Below are 20,119 nucleotides of genomic sequence, written 5' to 3'. Positions count from 1 at the left end.
AAACAGCCACTGTCGGACTCTAACAGTGACTAGAGCAGACATGTCTGAGGAGCTCTGTCACACACAGAGGTTTGTGGGGCCGCACAAACTCTGAAGGGGCACCATTTTAAGCACAAGCAGCTAATCATCCCCTAATAGGTAATCATTTAGGAGCTTAGAGTCCCTTAGAAAACTAGTGTAGGGGGGAAAAACCCATGTTAGCAATACAGTGGTACCTCGGGTTAAGTACTTAATTCGTTCCGGAGGTCCGTACTTAACCTGAAACTGTTCTTAACCTGAAGCACCACTTTAGCTAATGGGTCCTCCTGTTGCTGCCACACCGCCGGAGCACGATTTCTGTTCTCATCCTGAAGCAAAGTTCTTAACCTGAAGCACTATTTCTGGGTTAGCGGAGTCTGTAACCTGAAGCGTATGTAACCTGAAGCGTATGTAACCTGAGGTACCACTGTACACATTCCAGTGTACACAATTTCAGAATTGTTAAGTATAATTGGTTTAACTTACACTGAAATTGAATGTCTGTGTAGTGGAATGAAGGTTTAACATTGAGAATGGCTAAATACGTGTCGGACCATGATGGGCCATTGGCACAATCCAATAGGCTCTGAAATGCTGATAGATTTCCATGAGGATTTTTTTAAATATAAAAGTTGCAAATGGCTGCAGAATGTGTGTTGCTGGCATCTGTCTGTATCGAAAAATCATGGGATGTGCCTTTGGGGGTGAAGTAATACTGCTGGAGAATCGCAGCGCCTGCTGTGGCTGCAGAGACTGGTAACTCATAACTGCTGTCTCTTGTGCTGTTTTTGCTGCGTGAGCAGGCACCAAAATAACCTCTCCAGGGAACAGTCCTGGCCAGTGTGGCTGGAGGTCCTGGGCGGCCCAAACGGCAATATCCCCCTCTTGACCTTGCTGATGTGGTCCAAAGGAAAGCAGAGCAATAAGTTTGGTACCAGCTTGGCTGCAGGAGTCGCCAGAACGAGGCGTACAAGGCGCCATTCAACCGTCTTAGGGACGCCACTCCAGATTTGTGTAGGGTTTTCCCCTTCACATTTTCTTATCCCAAAAATGCAAAATGTGGGGAACTGGGAAAATGAGAAACAGAGTTAATGCAAAGGTGTCAGGGAACTGACATCGGAGCCAGAGGTGGAGGGAAGGCTCTCAAATGATGCTAGAGAAGGGCCCAGCAGGGAGAGAAGCAGCTCAGCAGATGGGGAGGCAGATCAGCGCGACACCAGGGATGGGGGGGCAGATGGGGGAATCGGAGAGGGGGCTCCAGGACTCTTCGCCGGACACCAGCGGGGAGAGCACGGGTCCTCCGCTGCCCGCGCCCTCCCTGCGTGGAGGACTCCCGCGCAGGGAGAGTGGGAGGAGACTTGGCGTCAAACAACTTTTATGTTGGAGAAGGTTTGGGAGGCGCCCGCGGACGGATTCTGCTAGCGACTGAGGCAGCCACGAAGTGAAGGGCTGTCCAGACAGAAAGGTTTAACAAGGCAACACAGCCAGGAGTGGCGGTAACTTACACACGAGCAACCCCACACTCATTACAAAAGGTCTAGCCAAGTCTGGTGCAAAAGGCTGAGATGGCGCTGGGCATCAGGAAGGAAGCTAGTCTGGGCCTCTAAAATTCCAGGGAGTTGAACAATCATGGTGTTGTAAACAAAAATTGCCCTTTTCCCTTATGGGGTATCCAAGAGCCCATATAGAGTCCTTACATAGGTTCCCTATTGGTGGGAGAGAATAACAGAGGCCAACCAGAGAATATTGAGAAGCAAAGCAGCTAGCAAGCCTGATCTTTATTGATCTGTTGCAACAGGGTGCTCCCCTCACACGCAGGAGAGGAAGAGGACCCCCCAAAATGCCGTGCAAGGGCTTATAAAGACTTTTGAAATTGCCACCCTGTAGATCAAGACCACCCCCAGAAACATCATACATACATCGCAGAAGGGGTGTAACCTAAGACCACCCCTCAGATACATCATACCTACATCACAGAAAAGGCGGTCTAAGCAGAAATTTAAATGTTGTTTATCTCTTGTCCTTGTTTATCACCTGTCTGGCAGGTTACTTGATTGGATTGCCTGGGGAGCCTGGCCAGTCTTTTGTAATGATAAATACTTAGTTCCTGGGCCAGGTCACAGGCTCACACCCTATTCAAACACAGACAGGATTTGTGAAGGAAAAGACAATGGGGAGGCTTTTCCATTTTGACCTTGCAGAGAAAGGATTTGGTCAGTTTAGGAATCAAAATGGTTCCAGGTTGGCTTTCCTGTGCTGATCTATGTATGTGCTTGGTTGGTACATATATGAACATTAGCATATATCTTAGACCATAAAATTCCTATTACAATGGGAAGAAGAAGAAGGGGACTGCCTAAAGCGCTTGAAATCCACTCCCATCATTTCTGCCTGCCAGAAGTGTTATACTTCAAACCTCGGTTGTTGAACGTAATCCATTCCAGAAGCCGGTTTGGCTTCTGAAATGTTTGACAACCGAGGCACAGCTTCCGATTGGTTGCAAGAGCTTCCTGCACTCAAGCGGAAGTCGCGCCAGACGTTCGACTTCCGAAAAACGTTCGAAAACCAGAGCATTTACTTCCAGGTTTTCGGCGTTTGGGAGCCGAAATGTTCCAAAACGGAGCCGTCCAGGAACTGAGGTTTGGTTGTACTTAATAAATTGTACAAAGTACAAGTACAATAGGTCCATCCCAGGTCGATGTTTGAGCTGCATCTTTGGCCCGGAGGATGGCAGCATGTCATGTTGTCGATGGCTCATGGCTAACCGCCCAGGAAATCAGAAACACACACACACAGAGAGAGAGAGAGAGCGCACTTTTCAGTTATTTTATTTCAACCGGAACACAATAAGACTCAGAAAAAGCATCTTACTCTCAATCTGATGTTGCCCAGAGTAAAGCTCCCCTCCCCTCCGTTACTTAGGGTTGCCATATTTGGAAGAGCAAAAAAGAGAAGAGTTTGGATTTGATATCCCGCCTTTCACTCCCCTTCAGGAGTCTCAAAGCGGCTAACATTCTCCTTTCCCTTCCTCCCCCACAACAAACACTCTGTGAGGTGAGTGGGGCTGAGAGACTTCACAGAAGTGTGACTGGCCCAAGGTCACCCAGCAGCTGCATGTGGAGGAGCGGAGACGCGAACCCGGTTCCCCAGATTACGAATCTACCGCTCTGAACCACTACACCACACTGGTGTAGTGTATGTGTGTGTGTGTGTGTGTAGCTGGCACAGCTGGGGATCAGGAGCCTCCCAACTGCATTAGTGCGCACACACACACACACACACACACACCAGAAACAAAAAACCCTGAACATTTCTTGTAAATACATAGAGGTAACAAAAAATGTAAAAACCAGAAAAAAATCAAAACAATATATTATTTATTTATCTGTATATTACATGTATATACTACCTGTATCTTCCAAGCATCTCAAGGTAGGTTAGGCTAACAGATGGTGACTGAGCCAAAGGTCACCCAGTGAGTTTCATGGCTGAGTGGGGATTCGAACCCTGCTCTCCCAGATCATAGTCCAGCACAGGGAGGGGGAACCTCGGGCCGGGAGGCCAAATGCAATCCTCTAGGACTCTCTCCCTACTAGCCATGACCCCTCTCATCACAACATATATACCCCTAGCCAGTCCTGTTTTCCCTGGATGGAACATGTCCTTGACCCAGAATATTGTGTCCTGTTCTGGGCACCACAATTTAAGAAGGGTGTTGACAATCCGGAACATGTGCAGAGGAGGGCAACCAAGATGATTGAGGGTCTGGAAACCAAGCCTTATGAGGAACAGTGGGGGGAACTGCGTATGTTTAGCCTGGAAAAGAGGAGACTGAGAGTGGATGTATACACGAGGGATGTGGGGGGGGGGGATACCATCAATAAGTTAGAAATTAAGTAGTTATAACAAAAGAAAAAGAAAAACCCGATATGTAAAAATCACATAGAATTTTTTTTGCTCTCTGGTGCCATCTGCTGTTCCATGTTTATAACGCATTCAAAGCATTGTTTCTTGACTGATGGAGCTGATTCCAGAGAGTAGATAGGATAGCCATCTTCAAATATCTAAAGGGCTGTCATGAAAGATGAAGCAGGCTTGTTTTCTCCTGCTCAGAAGGGTAGCACTCAAACCAATGACTTCAAGTTACAAGAAAGGAGATTCCGACTCAATATCAGGAAGAACTTTCTGACAGGAAGAGTTGTTCAACAGTGGAACGGTCTTCCTTAGGAGGTGGTGGATTCTCCTTCCTTGGAGGTTCTTAAGCAGAGGTTAGATGGTCATCTGTCAGGGATGCTTTAGCTGAGATTTCTGCATTCAAGGGGTTGGACTAGATGACCCTCGGGGTCCCTTCCAACTCTACGGTTCTGTTGACCTCTCACCATGCCTCACAGATAGAGGATAGAGAATCGGGTGTCTGAATGTGCGTCTCAAAACTAGCCTACAGTATACAGTGGTGCCTCGCAAGACAAAAAGAATCCGTTCCGTGATTCTCTTCGTATAGTGGTTTTTTCGTCTTGCGAAGCAAGCCCATTGACGGATTAGCGGATTAGTGCTATTAGCGGCTTTTAGCGGCTTATCAGTTTATCGGATCAGCTGATAAGCGGCTTAGCGGCTTAGAAAAAGGGGGGAGGAAAAAAAAAACCCGCAGGAACTCACAAGACATTTTCGTCTTGCGAAGCAAGCCCATAGGAGATTCGTTTTGCGAAGCACCTCCAAAACGGAAAACTCTTTCGTCTAGCGAGTTTTCCGTCTTGCGAGGCATTCGTCTTGCGGGGCACCACTGTACAGTGGTACCTCTGGCTAAGAACTTAATTCATTCTGGAGGTCTCTTCTTAACCTGAAATTGTTCTTAACCTGAAGCACCACTTTAGCTAATGGGGCCTCCCACTGCTGCTGCGCGATTTCTGTTCTCATCCTGAGGTAAAGTTCTTAACCTGAGGTACTATTTCTGGGTTAGTGGAGTCTGTAACCTGAAGTGTCTGTAACCTGAAGCATCTGTAACCCGAGGTACCACTGTACAGTGGTACCTCTGGGATCCGTTCTGGAGCCCCGTTCGCATCCAGAGCAGAACACAACCCGCGTCTGAGCGTCTGCGCATGCGCAGGTCGTGTTTCACCGCTTCTGCCCATCCGCGTGACGCCATTTTGAGCATCTGCGCAGGCGCAAGTGGCGAAACCCAGAGGTAACACGTTCCGTTACTTCTGGGTCGCCACAGAGCGCAACCCGAAAACGCTCAACCCTGAGGCATCTTTTCTTCAATTTCATTGTTCTGCATTCATGGGACAATGACAATAAAGATATCGTATATCGTATATATCTTCAACCTGAGGTATGACTGTACTAAGGTAAGACTGGCATTATTTGCCCCGCCAACTTTTCCTTTGGCACCGCACACCACTGGCACACGGCCCCCTGGAAGGTTTTGCAGAAGGCAACGTGGCACATAGGTTGGGAAACGCTCCCTATTTTGCGCTGGGTCTTGTCACATTGCAAGGCAGTTGTTGGGTTACGTCAAAGTGTGTGTAGCGTCAAAATAAAAAAATTCCTTCCAGTAGCACCTTAAAGACCAACTAAGTTAGTTCTTGGTATGAGCTTTCGTGTGCATGCACACTTCTTCAGATACACTGAAACAGAATTTGCCAGATCCTTCTATATAGTGAGAAGGTGGGGAGGGGTATTTCTCAGAAGGGTGGTGGGAATGGGAGATTGGCAGATAGCTGAGATGAGCCTGTTGACGATTCTTAACGACTGTAATAGGTCTTACAGGAAAAGGCAAGGGGTGAGAAGGTGAAAAATGGCTTAGTTATGTATAATGGGATAAGAATCCAATGTCTTTGTTCAGACCAGGTCTCTCCATGGTTTTAAGTTTGGTAATGAGTTGCAATTCAGCAGCTTCTCTTTCCAGTCTATTTCTGAAATTCCTTTGTAGTAAAACAATGTGTGTAGCGTGTGTGTGTGTGATTTCCTGATAAGCAGGTCTCAACCCTTCTGCACATAGGTGCGACTTCTCTCAAGATTTGACGAAAGCAGCATGAGGACTGCGGGGGCCAGCCTTTTCCTCCTCTTCTTCCTCCTTCAGGTGGTCGCAGGTGCCACAGGTGAGTGGAAAGGGCCACTGTACTGTGAGGGAGGGGAGACATAAGGATTCAAGAGCGCTGTTGGGCTGGGTCATCTAAGGGCCGCTCTAGAGAGAACAGCCCTCTGTTTCGGGGAGAGGGGAAGCTGGTGCTCTCCACTTGGTGCTGAAGCTCATGGGAATCGGAGTCCAAGGACACTGCTGAACTACAACTCCCATCATCCCTGCCCATTGGCCATTCCGACCGGGGCTGATGGGAGCTGGAGTATCAGGCGGCAGAGGAACCAACCCCCAAGGCAGGTCGCCAGGAACGGATAAGACAAGGGAAAGTCCTTACCATCTGCTTTTATTCAATATTTACAGAGAGAGAGAATGTTTAGAAGATTACTGTATTTTTTGCTCTATAAGATTCACTTTTTCCCTCCTAAAAAGTAAGGGGAAATGTGTGTGCGTCTTATGGGGCGAATGCAGGCCGTGCAGCTATCCCAGAAGCCAGAACAGCAAGAGGGACTGCTGCTTTTAGTGCGCAGCGATCCCTCTTGTTGTTCTGGCTTCTGAGATTCAGAATATTTTTTTCCTTGTTTTCTTCCTCCAAAAACTAGGTGCATCTTATGGTCTGGTGTGTCTTATAGAGCGAAAAATACAGTATACGTTAAAATATTTTTCTAAGAAAGATGTGCTAATATGCTTAGGATAGGAATGTAAAGTATATGTATGAGCTGGAAAAGGAAAGAGATAAAAGAAGTACAAACAAAGATATATTTGGAGAATGCAAGGATAAATGTGGAGATAGAGATTTAAAGAAGTCGAATTGTGGCGGAGAGAAGCCGCGGGTGGGGGGTGGGGTGCTATGCAACAAGTATATTTGTTGTCAATGTTTTTGAACTATGTTTCTTTGTTCTTTTTAAATTTAACCCCCCCCCTTCTGTTGATGTTCTGTTTTTGCTGTATTATTAAAATAAAATAAAATATTTACAGAGAGAGGGTTGGAAATGCAGCCTCTTGGAATAATGGCGCTGCCCGGAGTAAATCTCCCCTCCCCTTCTCTCCCACATCCTAATTCGTCATCCTTTCTACGGATGGCGCTGAGGCCCCTTGGCTTCTGAGCCCTTTGCTCTCCTACTTTTAAGGCTCGCCGGGTTCTGGGAGATGGTGGGTCTGGAATGCTTTCTAGTGATAACGTGTCAGCCAGCTGCTCTGGTCCTGCCCGCTCATCCTCCTCCTCCTCTCCCATTATTTCCCAACTTTCCCCCTCATCTTCTTCTGAGCTGTGAGCTTCACTCAAACCCCTGTTGTAATTTTGAGCTGCCTCCTTCTTCTCTGGAAGAGTCAGGCTGGGGAAGCAGTCACCCCCATTCCATGCCCTTGCACCCTGGCCTGACCTGCAGTCTTCCCATGAAGGCATAAGGCTGGGCCCTGTGAGAAGAGGGTTCTGGATTAGATGGGGCCCCTTGGCTTGATCCAGTTTGAACAGTGCCAACAAAGAGCCCCAAAGAGCCCCAAGTTACAGGGAACCAGGCAGAGGGCCTTCTCGGTAGTGGCACCCTCCCTGTGGAACGCCCTCCCACCAGATGTCAAAGAGAAAAATAACTACCAAACTTTTAGAAGACATCTGAAGGCAGCCCTCTTTAGGGAAGCTTTTAATGTTTAATCGGTTATTGTATTTTAATGTTTTGTTGGAAGCCGCCCAGAGTGGCTGGGGAAGCCCAGCCAGATGGGCGGGGTATAAATTATTATTATTATTATTATTATTATTATTATTATTATTATTAAATGTACATAGAGTTCCAGCGCTGAGGGCCTTCTGGTGGTTCCCTCATTGCGAGAAGTGAGGTTACAGGGAACCAGGCAGAGGGCCTTCTCGGTAGTGGCACCTGCCCTGTGGAACGCCCTCCCTTCAGATGTGAAGGAAATAAGCAGATATATTCTCTTTAAAAGACATCTGAAGGCAGCCCTGTTTAGGGAAGTTTTTAATATTTAACGCTGTACTGTTTTTAACACTCGATTGGGAGCCGCCCAGAGTGGCTGGGGAAACTCAGCTAGATGGGCGGAGTATAAATAATAAATTTATTATTATTATTATTATTCTGCTCATCTCTAGGGCAGAGGGAGAGAGCTCAGTTGGCAGAGCATGGGGCTCTTAATCTCAAAGTCATGGGTTCGAGCCCACCTTGGGCAAGAGATTCCAACAGGGGGTTGGAATAGATGACCCTCATGGTCCCTTTCAACTTTTCCATTATTATATTATCATTATCATTAACAATAGGATCCTGCCTTTCCGCCTGTATTAAGGTCAATTCAGGAAATAACAGACCCTCCAATTGTCCTGATTTCCCAGGGACATTCCTGGAATTACAGAAGTCCCAGTTTCTGTTTTGATCCCAGACTGTTACGCTTGTCGTTTTTGAAGGATGTCCCTATTTTCAACGGAGAAATGTTGGAGGGGGTGCAAGCTAAGGGACACTGGTGCTGTCCTCAAGGTTGAGGCCTTGTAGTGTTAATGTTTCCAGTGTGTACAACAAGAATTTCTCCTTTTTTTTTGTTTTTATACTAATGTTGAGGGATCTGTGGGCGTCCCTACAGCAGTTATAGCAATTAACTGCAATAGCAATTAACTAATTTATGATTAGCTGCACCCTTCCCAAACCCAGATGTGGTGAGCTGAACTTAAGATTGGAAAAAAGAGAAACCGCAATTATTATTTTGTAATTTGTTGAAATAATACCTCGCCTTTCCTCCTCAAGGGAGCCCAGGGCACAATTTAAAAGCACAAACACAACAGAAGCATCTTAAAACAGTTAAAACATTCCAAAAGCAATTTATGTTAAAATAAAATAAAATACAAACATTCTAAAAGCAGTTACGGTTAAAAGCAGTCTTCCATCCAGGTATCTTGAGTTGCCTGGAACACTATCCTTCAGTCAGCAAATGCCCTGGCTAAACACATAACCTCCAACATTTCTGCGATGAAAATAGGGACGTCCAAGGGGACGCGGGTGGCCCTGTGGGTTAAACCACAGAGCCTAGGGCTTGCCGATCAGAAGGTCGGCAGTTCGAATCCCCACAACAGGGTGAGCTCCCGTTGCTCTGTCCCTGCTCCTGCCAGCCTAGCAGTTCGAAAGCATGTCAAAGTGCAAGTAGATAAATAGGTACCGCTCTGGCGGGAAGGTAAACGGCATTTCCAAACACTGCTCTGGTTCACCAGAAGCAGCTTAGTCATGCTGGCCACATGACCCGGAAGCTGTACACCGGCTCCCTCGGCCAATAAAGTGAGATGAGGGCCGCAACCCCAGAGTCAGCTACGACTGGACCTAATGGTCAGGGGTCCCTTTACCTAAGGAAAAGTGGGACATTCCGGGATCAAAACAGAAATGGACGGCTTCTGTACATCCAGGTCCGTCCCTGGAAAATAGGGACACTTGGAGGGTCTGAAAACAGTTATTGGTTGTTAAATTTGAACAACAACAACAACAACAACAACAACAACAACAACAACAACAACAAATATGTTAGGGAAGGCCACCTCAGAGCATGTGCAGAGCACCCCCTCTGAAAGGAGCCATTTTCCTCCTGCTGCTCAGCTTTGTGTCTTTTCCATCTCTCACCTAGCGAGCTCCCCTTGCGCGCCCAAGCATGTCGGCCCTGGTGCCATGGTGTGCGTCTGCAATGCAACTTACTGCGACATGATGGGCCCCTTGTCCCTCCCGCCCGAGGGCACCTTCGTCAAGTACCTGAGCAGCAAGGCTGGCAAGCGCCTGGAGCGAAGCAAAGGGAAGTTTTTGGCAAACAGGAAACGCTCAGGTAAGGAGGGCCTTCTCTAAGCAGGTGGGTTGGAGGAAGAAACATGCCACTCCACCAGGCTTTCTCTTCCTCCGCTGTTGCCTGGGAGTAGCTGTGCCACCAGAGTGCCTCAGCGAGAGAAATGGGAAGTGAGGCTCATCAGCTATCCCAAAAGTTACAAGGAACCAGGCAGAGGGCCTTCTCGGTGGTGGCGCCCTCCCTGTGGAACGCCCTCCCACCAGATGTCAAAGAGAACAACAACTACCAGACTTTTAGAAGACATCTGAAGGCAGCCCTGTTCAGGGAAGCTTTTAATGTTTGATGTATCACAGTATTTTAATATTCTTTTGGAAGCCGCCCAGAGTGGCTGGGGAAGCCCAGCCAGATGGGCGGGGTATAAATAATAAATTATTATTATTATTATTATTATTATTATTATTATTATTATTAGCCCAGCTCCATCAGGTACTTCTTGTCCTTGAGCTGTGCCAGCTGGTCATTATAACTGCCTAATAACTGGTGCCCGATTTAATTCCCGACTTTCTTCCCTTGTGGTCCCATCCCCCTTGCATGTCATGTTTTCTTAGATTGTATGACTGCAGACAAGGACTGCAATGCTTTAATTTCTTGCATGCTTTTATTTAAACTGCACTTAATTTCTTCATGCATAGGGACGTGGGTGGCGCTGTGGGTTAAACCACAGAGCCTAGGGCTTGCCGATCAGAAGGTTGGTGGTTCAAATCCCTGCGACGGGGTGAGCTCCCGTTGCTCGGTCCCTGCTCCTGCCAACCTAGCAGTTTGAAAGGACACCAGTGCAAGTAGGTAAATAGGTACCACTCCGGCGGGAAGGTAAACGGCGTTTCCGTGCGCTGCTCTGGCTCGCCAGAAGCGGCTTAGTCATGCTGGCCACATGACCTGGAAGCTGTATGCCAGCTCCCTCGGCCAGTAAAACGAGATGAGCAACACAACCCCAGAGTCGGTCACGACTGGACCTAACGGTCAGGGGTCCCTTTACCTTTTAATCCCAAAGCCATCTTGGATCTCTTAAAAAATGACCCAGGATTATTTTCTCTGCAGTAGAAGGAAAAACATTTCCCAATGGTTCTTTTCACTAAATGAATTTGAACTGTAAGTGATGAAATTAAAATAAAAAAATTCCTTCCTGTAGCACCTTAAAGACCAACTAAGTTAGTTCTTGGTATAAGCTTTCGTGTGCATTTTTGTGTATCTGAAGAAGTGTGCATGCACACGAAAGCTTATACCAAGAACTAACTTAGTTGGTCTTTAAGGTGCTACAGGAAGGAATTTTTTTATTTTGATGAAATTAAAACACAATTTGCAATGTTTCACTCGGGGTCAGCGGCACCCTTGGCATGACTGATCTCAGCAGCGTGAGATCAGTCATGTCAAAGGTGCAGCTGACCCCACTGCTGCTGCTGGGCACCCCCCAGAATTCGGTGCCCAGGTGCCCCACACCCCTTGCACCTCCGGGTAAAGACGGCCCTGGAAGTCAACCCTCCTGCTCTCAGTCAGGGCGGAGGAAGAAGAAGTAGCAACTCCTTCTTACCCCACCCCACCGCAATGGACTCGGGGTAATTCTGGGCTGGGTTAGAGGCAATTGGGGGCTGAGATTGGGAAGGAGGCTATGAGCAGCTCCAGTGGCGTAGCGTGGGTTGTCAGCACCCGGGGCAAGGCAAGTAATTTGTGCCCCCTAACCCGTGGATTTGCGCCCCCTAACCCTAACCCCCAGATGTTGCGCCCGGTGCGGCCGGCCCCCCCCTGCACCCCCCACGCTACGCCACTGAGCAGCTCTAGTAACCTCTTCTTCTCCCAGACCTAACTCACGTCCTCCATCTCTACCTCCTCTGAAGGGCTCCAGTATTCCTACAATCCCTGCGTTCACTACCAGTGTATTAAAGGCTTCGGTGGCTCCCACACAGACTCATCCTCAATTAATATCCTGCAGTTGTCTCCACCAGCCCAAGAGCACCTTCTCCGGTCCTACTTCTCCAAAGACGGTAAGCAAATCCAGAGGTTTGTATTTTGTATTTATTTAATCCATAAATCGATTCACTTAAAGTCCCTTGTTTCCCTCCCCATCTCGCTGCCAGGCATCGAGTACAACCTTTTGCGCATGCCCATTGGCTGTTCGGACTTCTCCACTCGCCCGTACTCTTACGACGACGACTGCCCCGACGACTTTGAGCTGAAATGTTTCAGCCTAGTGCAGGAGGACACCAAGTTGAAAGTGAGTGGAGCTGGCTTGAAAGAGGAGGCCTCTGCTTCCCTCCTGTGGTTCTCCCAGATACCAGTAGCAGACTCCCTTCTCCAGGGGACTCCCTAAGGACTCTCAGCACCCTTAACAAAACTGCAGTTCAGGGCAGTTCAGGCTTGTTTTACAACAACAAAGAGCTAAAGTTACAACGAGAAATTCTGTTTTAAAAACTGAAATGTAGCTGTGTGGAACAGCCACAGGACAGTTCGTGAAAATTCACCAGTGTTTTAAGATGCACTTTCCCCCTAAAGTACAGTCATACCTTGGATCCTGAACGCCTTGCGAGTCGAACGTTTTCGTCTCCCGGACGCCGCAAACCTGGAAGTGAGGGTTTGGGTTTGCAAATGCTCTTTTGGAAACTGATCGCCTGATTCGGCTTCCGCGGCTTCTGAACGTTTTGGAAGTCAAACGGATTTCCGGAATGGAATCTGTTTGACTTCTGAGGTACAGTGGTGCCCCGCAAGACGAATGCCTCGCAAGACGGAAAACTCGCTAGACGAAAGAGTTTTCCGTTTTGGAGGTGCTTCGCAAAACGAATTTCCTATGGGCTTGCTTCGCAAGACAACAATGTCTTGCGAGTTCCTGCTGGTTTTCCCCCCTTCCCCCCCTTTTTCTAAGCCGCTAAGCCACTTATCAGCTGATCCGATCAGCAGATAAGCCGCTAAAAGCCGCTAAAAGTTGCTAAAAGCCGCTAATAGCGCTAATCCGCTAATCCGTCAATGGGCTTGCTTCGCAAGACGAAAAAACCGCTAGACGAAGAGAATCACAGAACGGATTCTTTTCGTCTTGCGAGGCACCACTGTACCACTGTACACATTTCTGCAAGTAGATTTCCCTAACATAATGCATTTCTGTATCTTATTTTCATGAATGTATACATATTCATATAATATACATATGCATATGTACATACATATATATGTATGTATATACAGTACCTCAGGTTACAGCCGCTTCAGGCTGCGTTTTTCCGGGTTACGGACGTCCAAAACCCGGAAGTACAGGAAGTGGTTACTTCTGGGTTTTGGCGGTCACGCATGCGCAGAAACACCGAATCACAACCCGCACGTGCGTAGACGCAGGTTGCGAACCTGCATCCCGCACAGATCACGTTCACAACCCGAGCATCCACTGTATATACATATGTATACAATATGCATTTCCCACCCCAACATTTCCCCCAATAGACACGTTTTGATAAAACGTTATTTGGTTTATTGCAAATTTCAGAGACGTGCCCGTTCCGACAGATATTTCTCTGCCTCAGCCCATGCGAATTAGTGCGTGTTGCGCTGAAAGACAAAAACCAAACTGGATTTTGCCTCCATCCCTACACACACCCTAAAACTACAAATCCCCTCAGTCCCCAGGGGCTTATGCAATTCCTCCAGAGGTACTCAGGAGAGGAGAGCCTGGCCAATGGGGTGACTTTTTGTGGGGCTGTGGATGTCGCCAGACCCCCAAACCCAACTTGGAAGTCTATAGGGATTTTCCTGCTCGCCCCCACCCCCCAGGTGGATGAGAACACAATCTCCACCCGGACTCCCTAAGCAGGTTAAGAAGTAAGGATTCCCTCCCTTCGCTGGACCTTAGCAAAGGTTTGCCTCCATTTCCATCCAGCAATGTAAATTCCTCGTTTTTTTAGACCAGGCTTCCTCAACCTTGGCCCTCCAGATGTTTTTGGCCTACAACTCCCATAATCCCTAGCTAGCAGGACCAGTGGTCAGGGATGATGGGAACTGTAGTCTCAAAACATCTGGAGGGCCGAGGCTGAGGAAGCCTGGTTTAGACACTGCGTTTTAAATTTGAATGCCATGCCCACAGGGACTGCGCTCCGTGCTTAACCTGCCCCGCTCAATGACGTCCCTGGGGCTGGCCCCCTAGGCCTCAGGTATGGGCCCTAATATTGAAGCACGTGAAAATATAGTGGTACCCGCTTAGGGCGGAACAAGGACCAGACAGACACAGCTTTGGAGAAAAAGAAGTTGAGGGTTTATTGCTGAGCAATAATGGACCCAGTTGGAATCTTTTCCAAAAGACTGGGATCCCGAAGCATACAAATCCTGAGGTTATAACTGAGCAAATCACAGATCATGAGACAATCATGAGACAGTCACACACGCCAGCGAAAAATAACCAATTAGCGCTTCTTGCCATGCCCCTGGCCGTGCACAGAGTTCACTCCCAACTTCTGCTTTCCATCGTCTGCACAATGATGAACAGTCTGACCTTTTCCCAGTGGCGTAGCGTGGGTTGTCAGCACCCGGGGCAAGGCAAGTAATTTGCGCCCCCTAACCCCTAACCTGCCGCTGCTGCCAGCTTCTTCTTGCTGCTGCCCGGTCTGGTCTGGTGTGGTTCTCTCCCGCGCTCAGCGCTGCGCTGGGCGGCCGCTGCACTGTCCCTCCCCCAAATAGTCCCTCGCTCTCTCTCCGCACCGCACGCCTGGCACCCACCCCCCTCCACAGTGGGCGGCGACCCTGCGGCTCGAATCGGATTCGCACAGCCAGCACTGCAGTGAGAGAGAGTGAGTGAGCCAGGTAGGGGCAGAGAGCTGCGAGTGCGAGCGCGCCCCCCAGATGTTGCGCCCGGTGTGGCCGGCCCCCCCTGCATCCCCCACGCTACGCCACTGCCTTTTCCCTAGTTCTGACAGTACAGGGAAATGAGACTCAGGGAGGAAATCTCCTGGCGCTACCTCCCCGTATGCATTCTGCCTCATGTCGGGAGTTTTTGTGGTTTGGCCCTTCCTGTTTCGTGGACTATTTTAGCCTGGATTTGGGGGGGAGTTTGTACCAGTGTCTTCTGATTCATGGCTTCCCCTTTCCTCTAGGGTGCAAGGATGTTTCTAGGTAAAAGGTCGGTTCTGGACTTGCGGTTCCAAGCAGTTTGCAGTTAGCTTAGGCAAAAGCTTTTCTTGATTCAAATGGATTATAAAATCACTGTAAGCCCTGTTTATGTGTGGGCATATACAGTGGTGCCCCGCAAGACGAAATTAATTCGTTCCGCAATTTTTGTCTTCTAGCGAATTTTTCGTCTTGCGAAGCACGAAATCCCATAGGAATGCATTGAAAATCAATTAATGCGTTCCTATGGTCAAAAAAAGTCCAAACAAAGCCAAATTTGGTACAACAACAGTTTATTAACTGCTCTTTAAAGTCACACATACTGTAAAGAGCAGTTCAAAAATTTAAGGGAAAATAAATTAACTTTATAAACAAAACATGTCTTTGTTTTTAGTCAAAGAAAAAAAGTCGCGAGACGTTTTCGTCTTGCGAAGCAAGCCCATAGGGGAAATTCGTCTTGCGAGGCAAATCGCGAACGGAAAAACCTTTCGTCTAGCGAGTTTTTTGTATTGCGAGGCATTCGTCTTGCGGGGCACCACTGTATGAATATATTGATTACTGATTATATGAATAGCATAAGGGTAGCCCCCCTTTTCTTGCTTCAATATCTCTGGGATGCTCCTGGATCTGCTCACTGGATCCCCATCACCTCTCCCCGTAGATCCCTCTCCTTCAACGCATCCTGGCCTTATCTAAGCGACCCCTCTCCCTTATTGCCAGTCCGTGGTCTAGCCCAGCTTGGATGAGAGTCAACGGCAAGGTGGAGGGCAAATCGAGGCTGAAGGGGAAAGCCGGAGACATGTACCACAAAACGTGGGCCCGCTACTTCGTCAGGTAACACCCGCTGGTCCGCCAGCGCACATGCGCACACACGTTCTTTGGAGAAAGGGAGGATGGGATGAGTCGTTCCACAGAGACCCGTGGCTTGGAGCTGCCTCAAACAGCCCAACGCTGCTGGCGCCCTGACCCCGAATTGAGATGTGGGGGAACCCGAGGCGCAGGCCAAGCGGTTAATGCAATTTCACATGCAATCCCAAATTACCCCAACAAGAACTTGGGGGCGGGGCGGAGGGCAAATGCTCCACTCAGCAGGAGGAGAGGTCCCCCCAGAATAACAAGGCTGGCTTATTGCAATTTGAGCATCTCATGCTGTTGTTTATGGGGTAATTCTACTTTACAGAGTTGCGTGGATTCGTTTGACCCTGTTTAGTCGTACTGTTTTTCTCTCGGGGAAAAGGCTGTGTGGGGTACTTGGCTTAGAGCCCCACAGGAGGGCAATTTGATTTGGGGAGGGGGCAATTTGAGAATGAGTTATTAACAGTGAATGGCGTTTTAGGCTTCCTCCACATGAGTAGTTCACTTTTTTAATAATAAAAATTATATGTCACGGGTGTGTGTGTGTCAGGATATTATTAATTATTATTATTGTTGTTGTTGTTGTTAATATTATTATTATTATTAATATTATTATTATTATTATTAATAATAATAATAATAATAATAATTCCCCACTCATCTAGCTAGGTTTTCCCAGCCTCTCTGGGTGGCTCCCAACAGGATATTAAAAACACAATAAAACATCAAACATTAAAAACTTCCCTAAACTGGGCTGACTTCAGATACCTTATAAAGGTTACAGTTACAGATAGGTAGCCGTGTTGGTCTGCCATACTCAAAATAAAAAAATTCCTTCCAGTAGCACCTTAAAGACCAACTAAGTTAGTTCTTGGTATAAGCTTTCATGTGCATGCACACTTCTTCAGATACCTGGAAGGAATTTTTTTATTTCTTATAAAGGTTAGATAGTTGTTTATTTCCTTGACATCTGCTTAGGTGGGGCATGGCCAAAAGAAAAAAGAAAAAAGGTTGGGAACCACTGGTTTAGAGTTTAAAAGGACACACGGCTTTGACTCGGCATACTTGTCCTTGTCAGATTGAATGTACAAGGCAGATAGATAATAACTTGTGTCTCTGAAACATGTTTACTTGAATTCGTATCTGAGACTGGCTAATATTTGCAGACTGACTCTGAGGCACATGGCCGCATGCAAACCGCACGCCTGCTGCTCTCGTAGTTGAAACTCACTCAGAGGTTGATAGCTGAGCTAACTGAAAAAACTGCCTTCGGTGGTGAGACATCCTAATCCTACAGAATTAACCCTTTGCGTAGTATTTTGGATGCACCATTCACACAGTTTAAAGCCCTGAACAAACACAGTCAGAGGCAGTGCCGTGGGAGGCGATTTTTGTTTCAAATACCTCAACAACTTTGCCAAAAAAAGAGAGCAGGATTTTCACTGTTGGGAATATGGCAACCCTTGCAGGTGGCAGCCTGGGAGAGGGCCTTCTCTGCGGCAGCCCCTAAATTGTGGAAGTTCCTGCCCACAGAGATCCAACTGGCACCTTCATTATGCAGCTTCTGTCAAATGCCGAAGACGCATCTCTTTGCCCTGGCTTTTAATACCTGAGCTGTATACCGTAATTTTTGCTCTATAAGACTCACTTTTTCCCTCCTAAAAAGTAAGGGGAAATGTGTGTGCGTCTTATGGAGCGAATGCAGGCTGCGCAGCTATCCCAGAAGCCAGAACAGCAAGAGGGATTGCTGCTTTCACTGCGCCGTGATCCCTCTTGCTGTTCTGGCTTCTGAGATTCAGAATATTATTATTTTTTGTTTTCCTCCTCCAAAAACTAGGTGCGTCTTGTGGTCTGGTGCGTCTTATAGAGCGAAAAATACGGTGTTTTTTTTAGGGCCCACCTTTTTTCAAGTTTTTTCAAACTGTTTTTAATATTGTGTTGTAACCCACCCTGGGAACTTAGGGCAAAGGCTAGTTAAAATAATAATAATAATAATAATAATAATAATAATAATAATAATAATATACCCTCCCTATCTGACTGGGTTTCTCCAGCCACTCTGGGTGGCTTACAGCATATATAAAAACATAGTAAAATGTTGTTATTACATGCACTATATGGTGTATATTTGATAATGGGATATATTAGCTGATGTGAAATATTCAAGTGGTCAGATCACAGTGCAACATTCTGCCTCCTGGTGGAAAAGCATACACAAATAAACTGCACTTTAAATGTACATCACGACATCTAGTGGCATCATCTATTAGTTTCAAAGTAAATAACATTGCAAAAGTCCAACTTGTGCATTTGCATCATCAGTGCACAGCAAGATCTGGTTAAAAGAAATGAACCAGAGTAATAGACATATTTCCGATTTCAGCAGCTTCCGCACTGTAAAAGTGCCTGGGGAAGTGGAAGATGTAACATTAGCAGCAGGGGGAATAGGTCCATTGTAGCTGAAGGCAATGGGACGCGGGTGACGCCGTGGTTTAAGCCACAGAGCCTAGGACTTGCTGATCAGAAGGTCAGCGGTTTGAATCCCCGTGACGGGCTGAGCTCCCATTGCTCAGTCCCTGCTCCTGCCAACCTAGCAGTTTGAAAGCACGTCCAAGTGCAAGTAGATAAATAGGTACTGCTCCGGCAGGAAGGTAAACGGCATTTCCGTGTGTTGCTCTGGTTCGCCAGAAGCGGCTTAGTCATGCTGGCCACATGACCCGGAAGCTGTACGCCGGCTCCCTCGGCCAATAAAGCGAGATGAGCGCCGCAACCCCAGAGTCGGCCACGACTGGACCTAATGGTCAGGGGTCCCTTTACCTTTACCTAGCTGAAGGCAACTTCAGTTCCATTCATAGGAATTAATGCAATGTGGGACTTAAATGTAAGACATATTAAGAGCTTTTGTCCTCCGTTGCCAACAGACAGAAATTTCTCAGGTCCTGCCAACACTTTTACCAGAACCCCCTTCATGGAGAACAGAGTAGCAGCAGCAGCAACAACAATAAGAACAACTAATAATAATAATAATAATCTGCAGTAAAGAAGGTTCTATGCCCATTACCAACAAAACTTTAAATTCTAAAGGATGAAGGCCTGCATTAGGACTTTTAACCCCAAAGTCCAGGATTACTCAACTGCTCCACTGCCTCTTTGTAAGCAAAAGGAATAGAAACTTTAATTTAAATTTAAAGCTGAACATTTGGGGATGGGGTAGAAAATCCCTGAGACCCTCGCAGCCCCCTCCCAAAGCATAGCTCTGGCCCTTTTCATGTACTGAGCTAACATCCCCTCTTTCCTCCATCTGTTGGGGTCCAGGTTCCTGGATGAATACGCCAGACACAACATCACCTTCTGGGCGGTGACACCCCAGAACGAGCCCAACAGTGCTGTCCTCTCGCCCAGTGGCGACTTCCCCGTCAACCGCCAGACGGCCGAAGAGGCGCGAGACTTCATCATCCTAGACCTAGGCCCTGAACTGGCCGCCAGCTCCCACAAAGATGTCCTGCTCATCATGTATGATGACCAGAGGTCCGAAATCCTCAACTGGGCCAAAGTGGTAGGTCCCCAGTTCACTATCTCCCATTAAAGCGGCGTTCGATCAAAGCGCTGCCATAGTGCCTGAAATGCATGGTGGGAGTGTGGCCTTGCAATTGTTGGCCCCACCTAAAATTGGCTCTGGGTCTGCCTGCTGTTTGGCTCGCTGGCGTCCACCTCCACCAGATCCCAATGGGCAGGCAGGCCACATGGCGATCTGAAAAGCCAGTTTGCCATCCAAACTGACCCCACCAATGCGACCCGGTGTGATGGCCTGGGAATCTGATTCAGAGTCTGAACCTAAAGAATCCCAGCCTGCACAGGGGTCCCTGCCTCCAGGGCTGGCTGAGCCGGGGCAGGGGCTTGAACCTGAAGGGCCCTCACCTGTGCCGGATCCTCAGGGGCAGACACCAGCTGAATCTGCTTTGGCTCCGGAGGTGATCGAGGACCCATTGCCTGCAGGTGCTCCTCTCCCAGCCCCGTCAGGGGAAGGTGAGGTTGCCTCTGGGTCCGGTAACCCTCCAGCCTCTCCTGAGCTGCAGAGGCTCAGGGCAGAGAGGCGGAGGGAACTAAGTTCCCGCAGGAGGAGTGCTCGCCTCCAGGCCAGGAGAGGCGAGTCACCTGTGGACCGGGGCCGCCCTATGCCTCAGAGGAGATAAAGGCCAGCTGGCCAGTCCCAGGTTGTGGGAGCAACATCGTTGGTTACCTGTTCCTGCCGGCACCTTGTCCTGCTTTCTGCCA

At 47.9% G+C, this 20,119-nt stretch overlaps 1 protein-coding gene across 9 annotated transcripts in view; it reads left to right on the top strand.

The window, feature by feature from the left end:
- Nucleotides 1-20,119, top strand: part of LOC309520451 (lysosomal acid glucosylceramidase-like) — a 66,141-nt gene that overhangs the window by 21,529 nt on the left and 24,493 nt on the right. For all 9 annotated transcript variants that reach the window (XR_014214257.1, XM_082202256.1, XM_082202257.1 and 6 more), the window contains exons 2-7: nucleotides 6,017-6,116; nucleotides 9,704-9,895; nucleotides 11,746-11,892; nucleotides 11,986-12,122; nucleotides 15,651-15,823; nucleotides 19,160-19,400. Coding sequence is in view for 8 of the 9 variants with exons in the window: in XM_082202254.1 (XP_082058380.1) it covers nucleotides 6,017-6,116; nucleotides 9,704-9,895; nucleotides 11,746-11,892; nucleotides 11,986-12,122; nucleotides 15,651-15,823; nucleotides 19,160-19,400 (990 nt within the window). In the remaining variant the exon portion in view is untranslated. The remainder of the gene's footprint in view (nucleotides 1-6,016; nucleotides 6,117-9,703; nucleotides 9,896-11,745; nucleotides 11,893-11,985; nucleotides 12,123-15,650; nucleotides 15,824-19,159; nucleotides 19,401-20,119) is intronic.

The sequence above is a fragment of the Podarcis vaucheri genome, assembly GCF_965113315.1.
Source record: "Podarcis vaucheri genome assembly, chromosome: 16".
Taxonomy (NCBI): domain Eukaryota; kingdom Metazoa; phylum Chordata; class Lepidosauria; order Squamata; family Lacertidae; genus Podarcis; species Podarcis vaucheri.
This window is presented reverse-complemented; position numbering and strand designations above follow the sequence as displayed.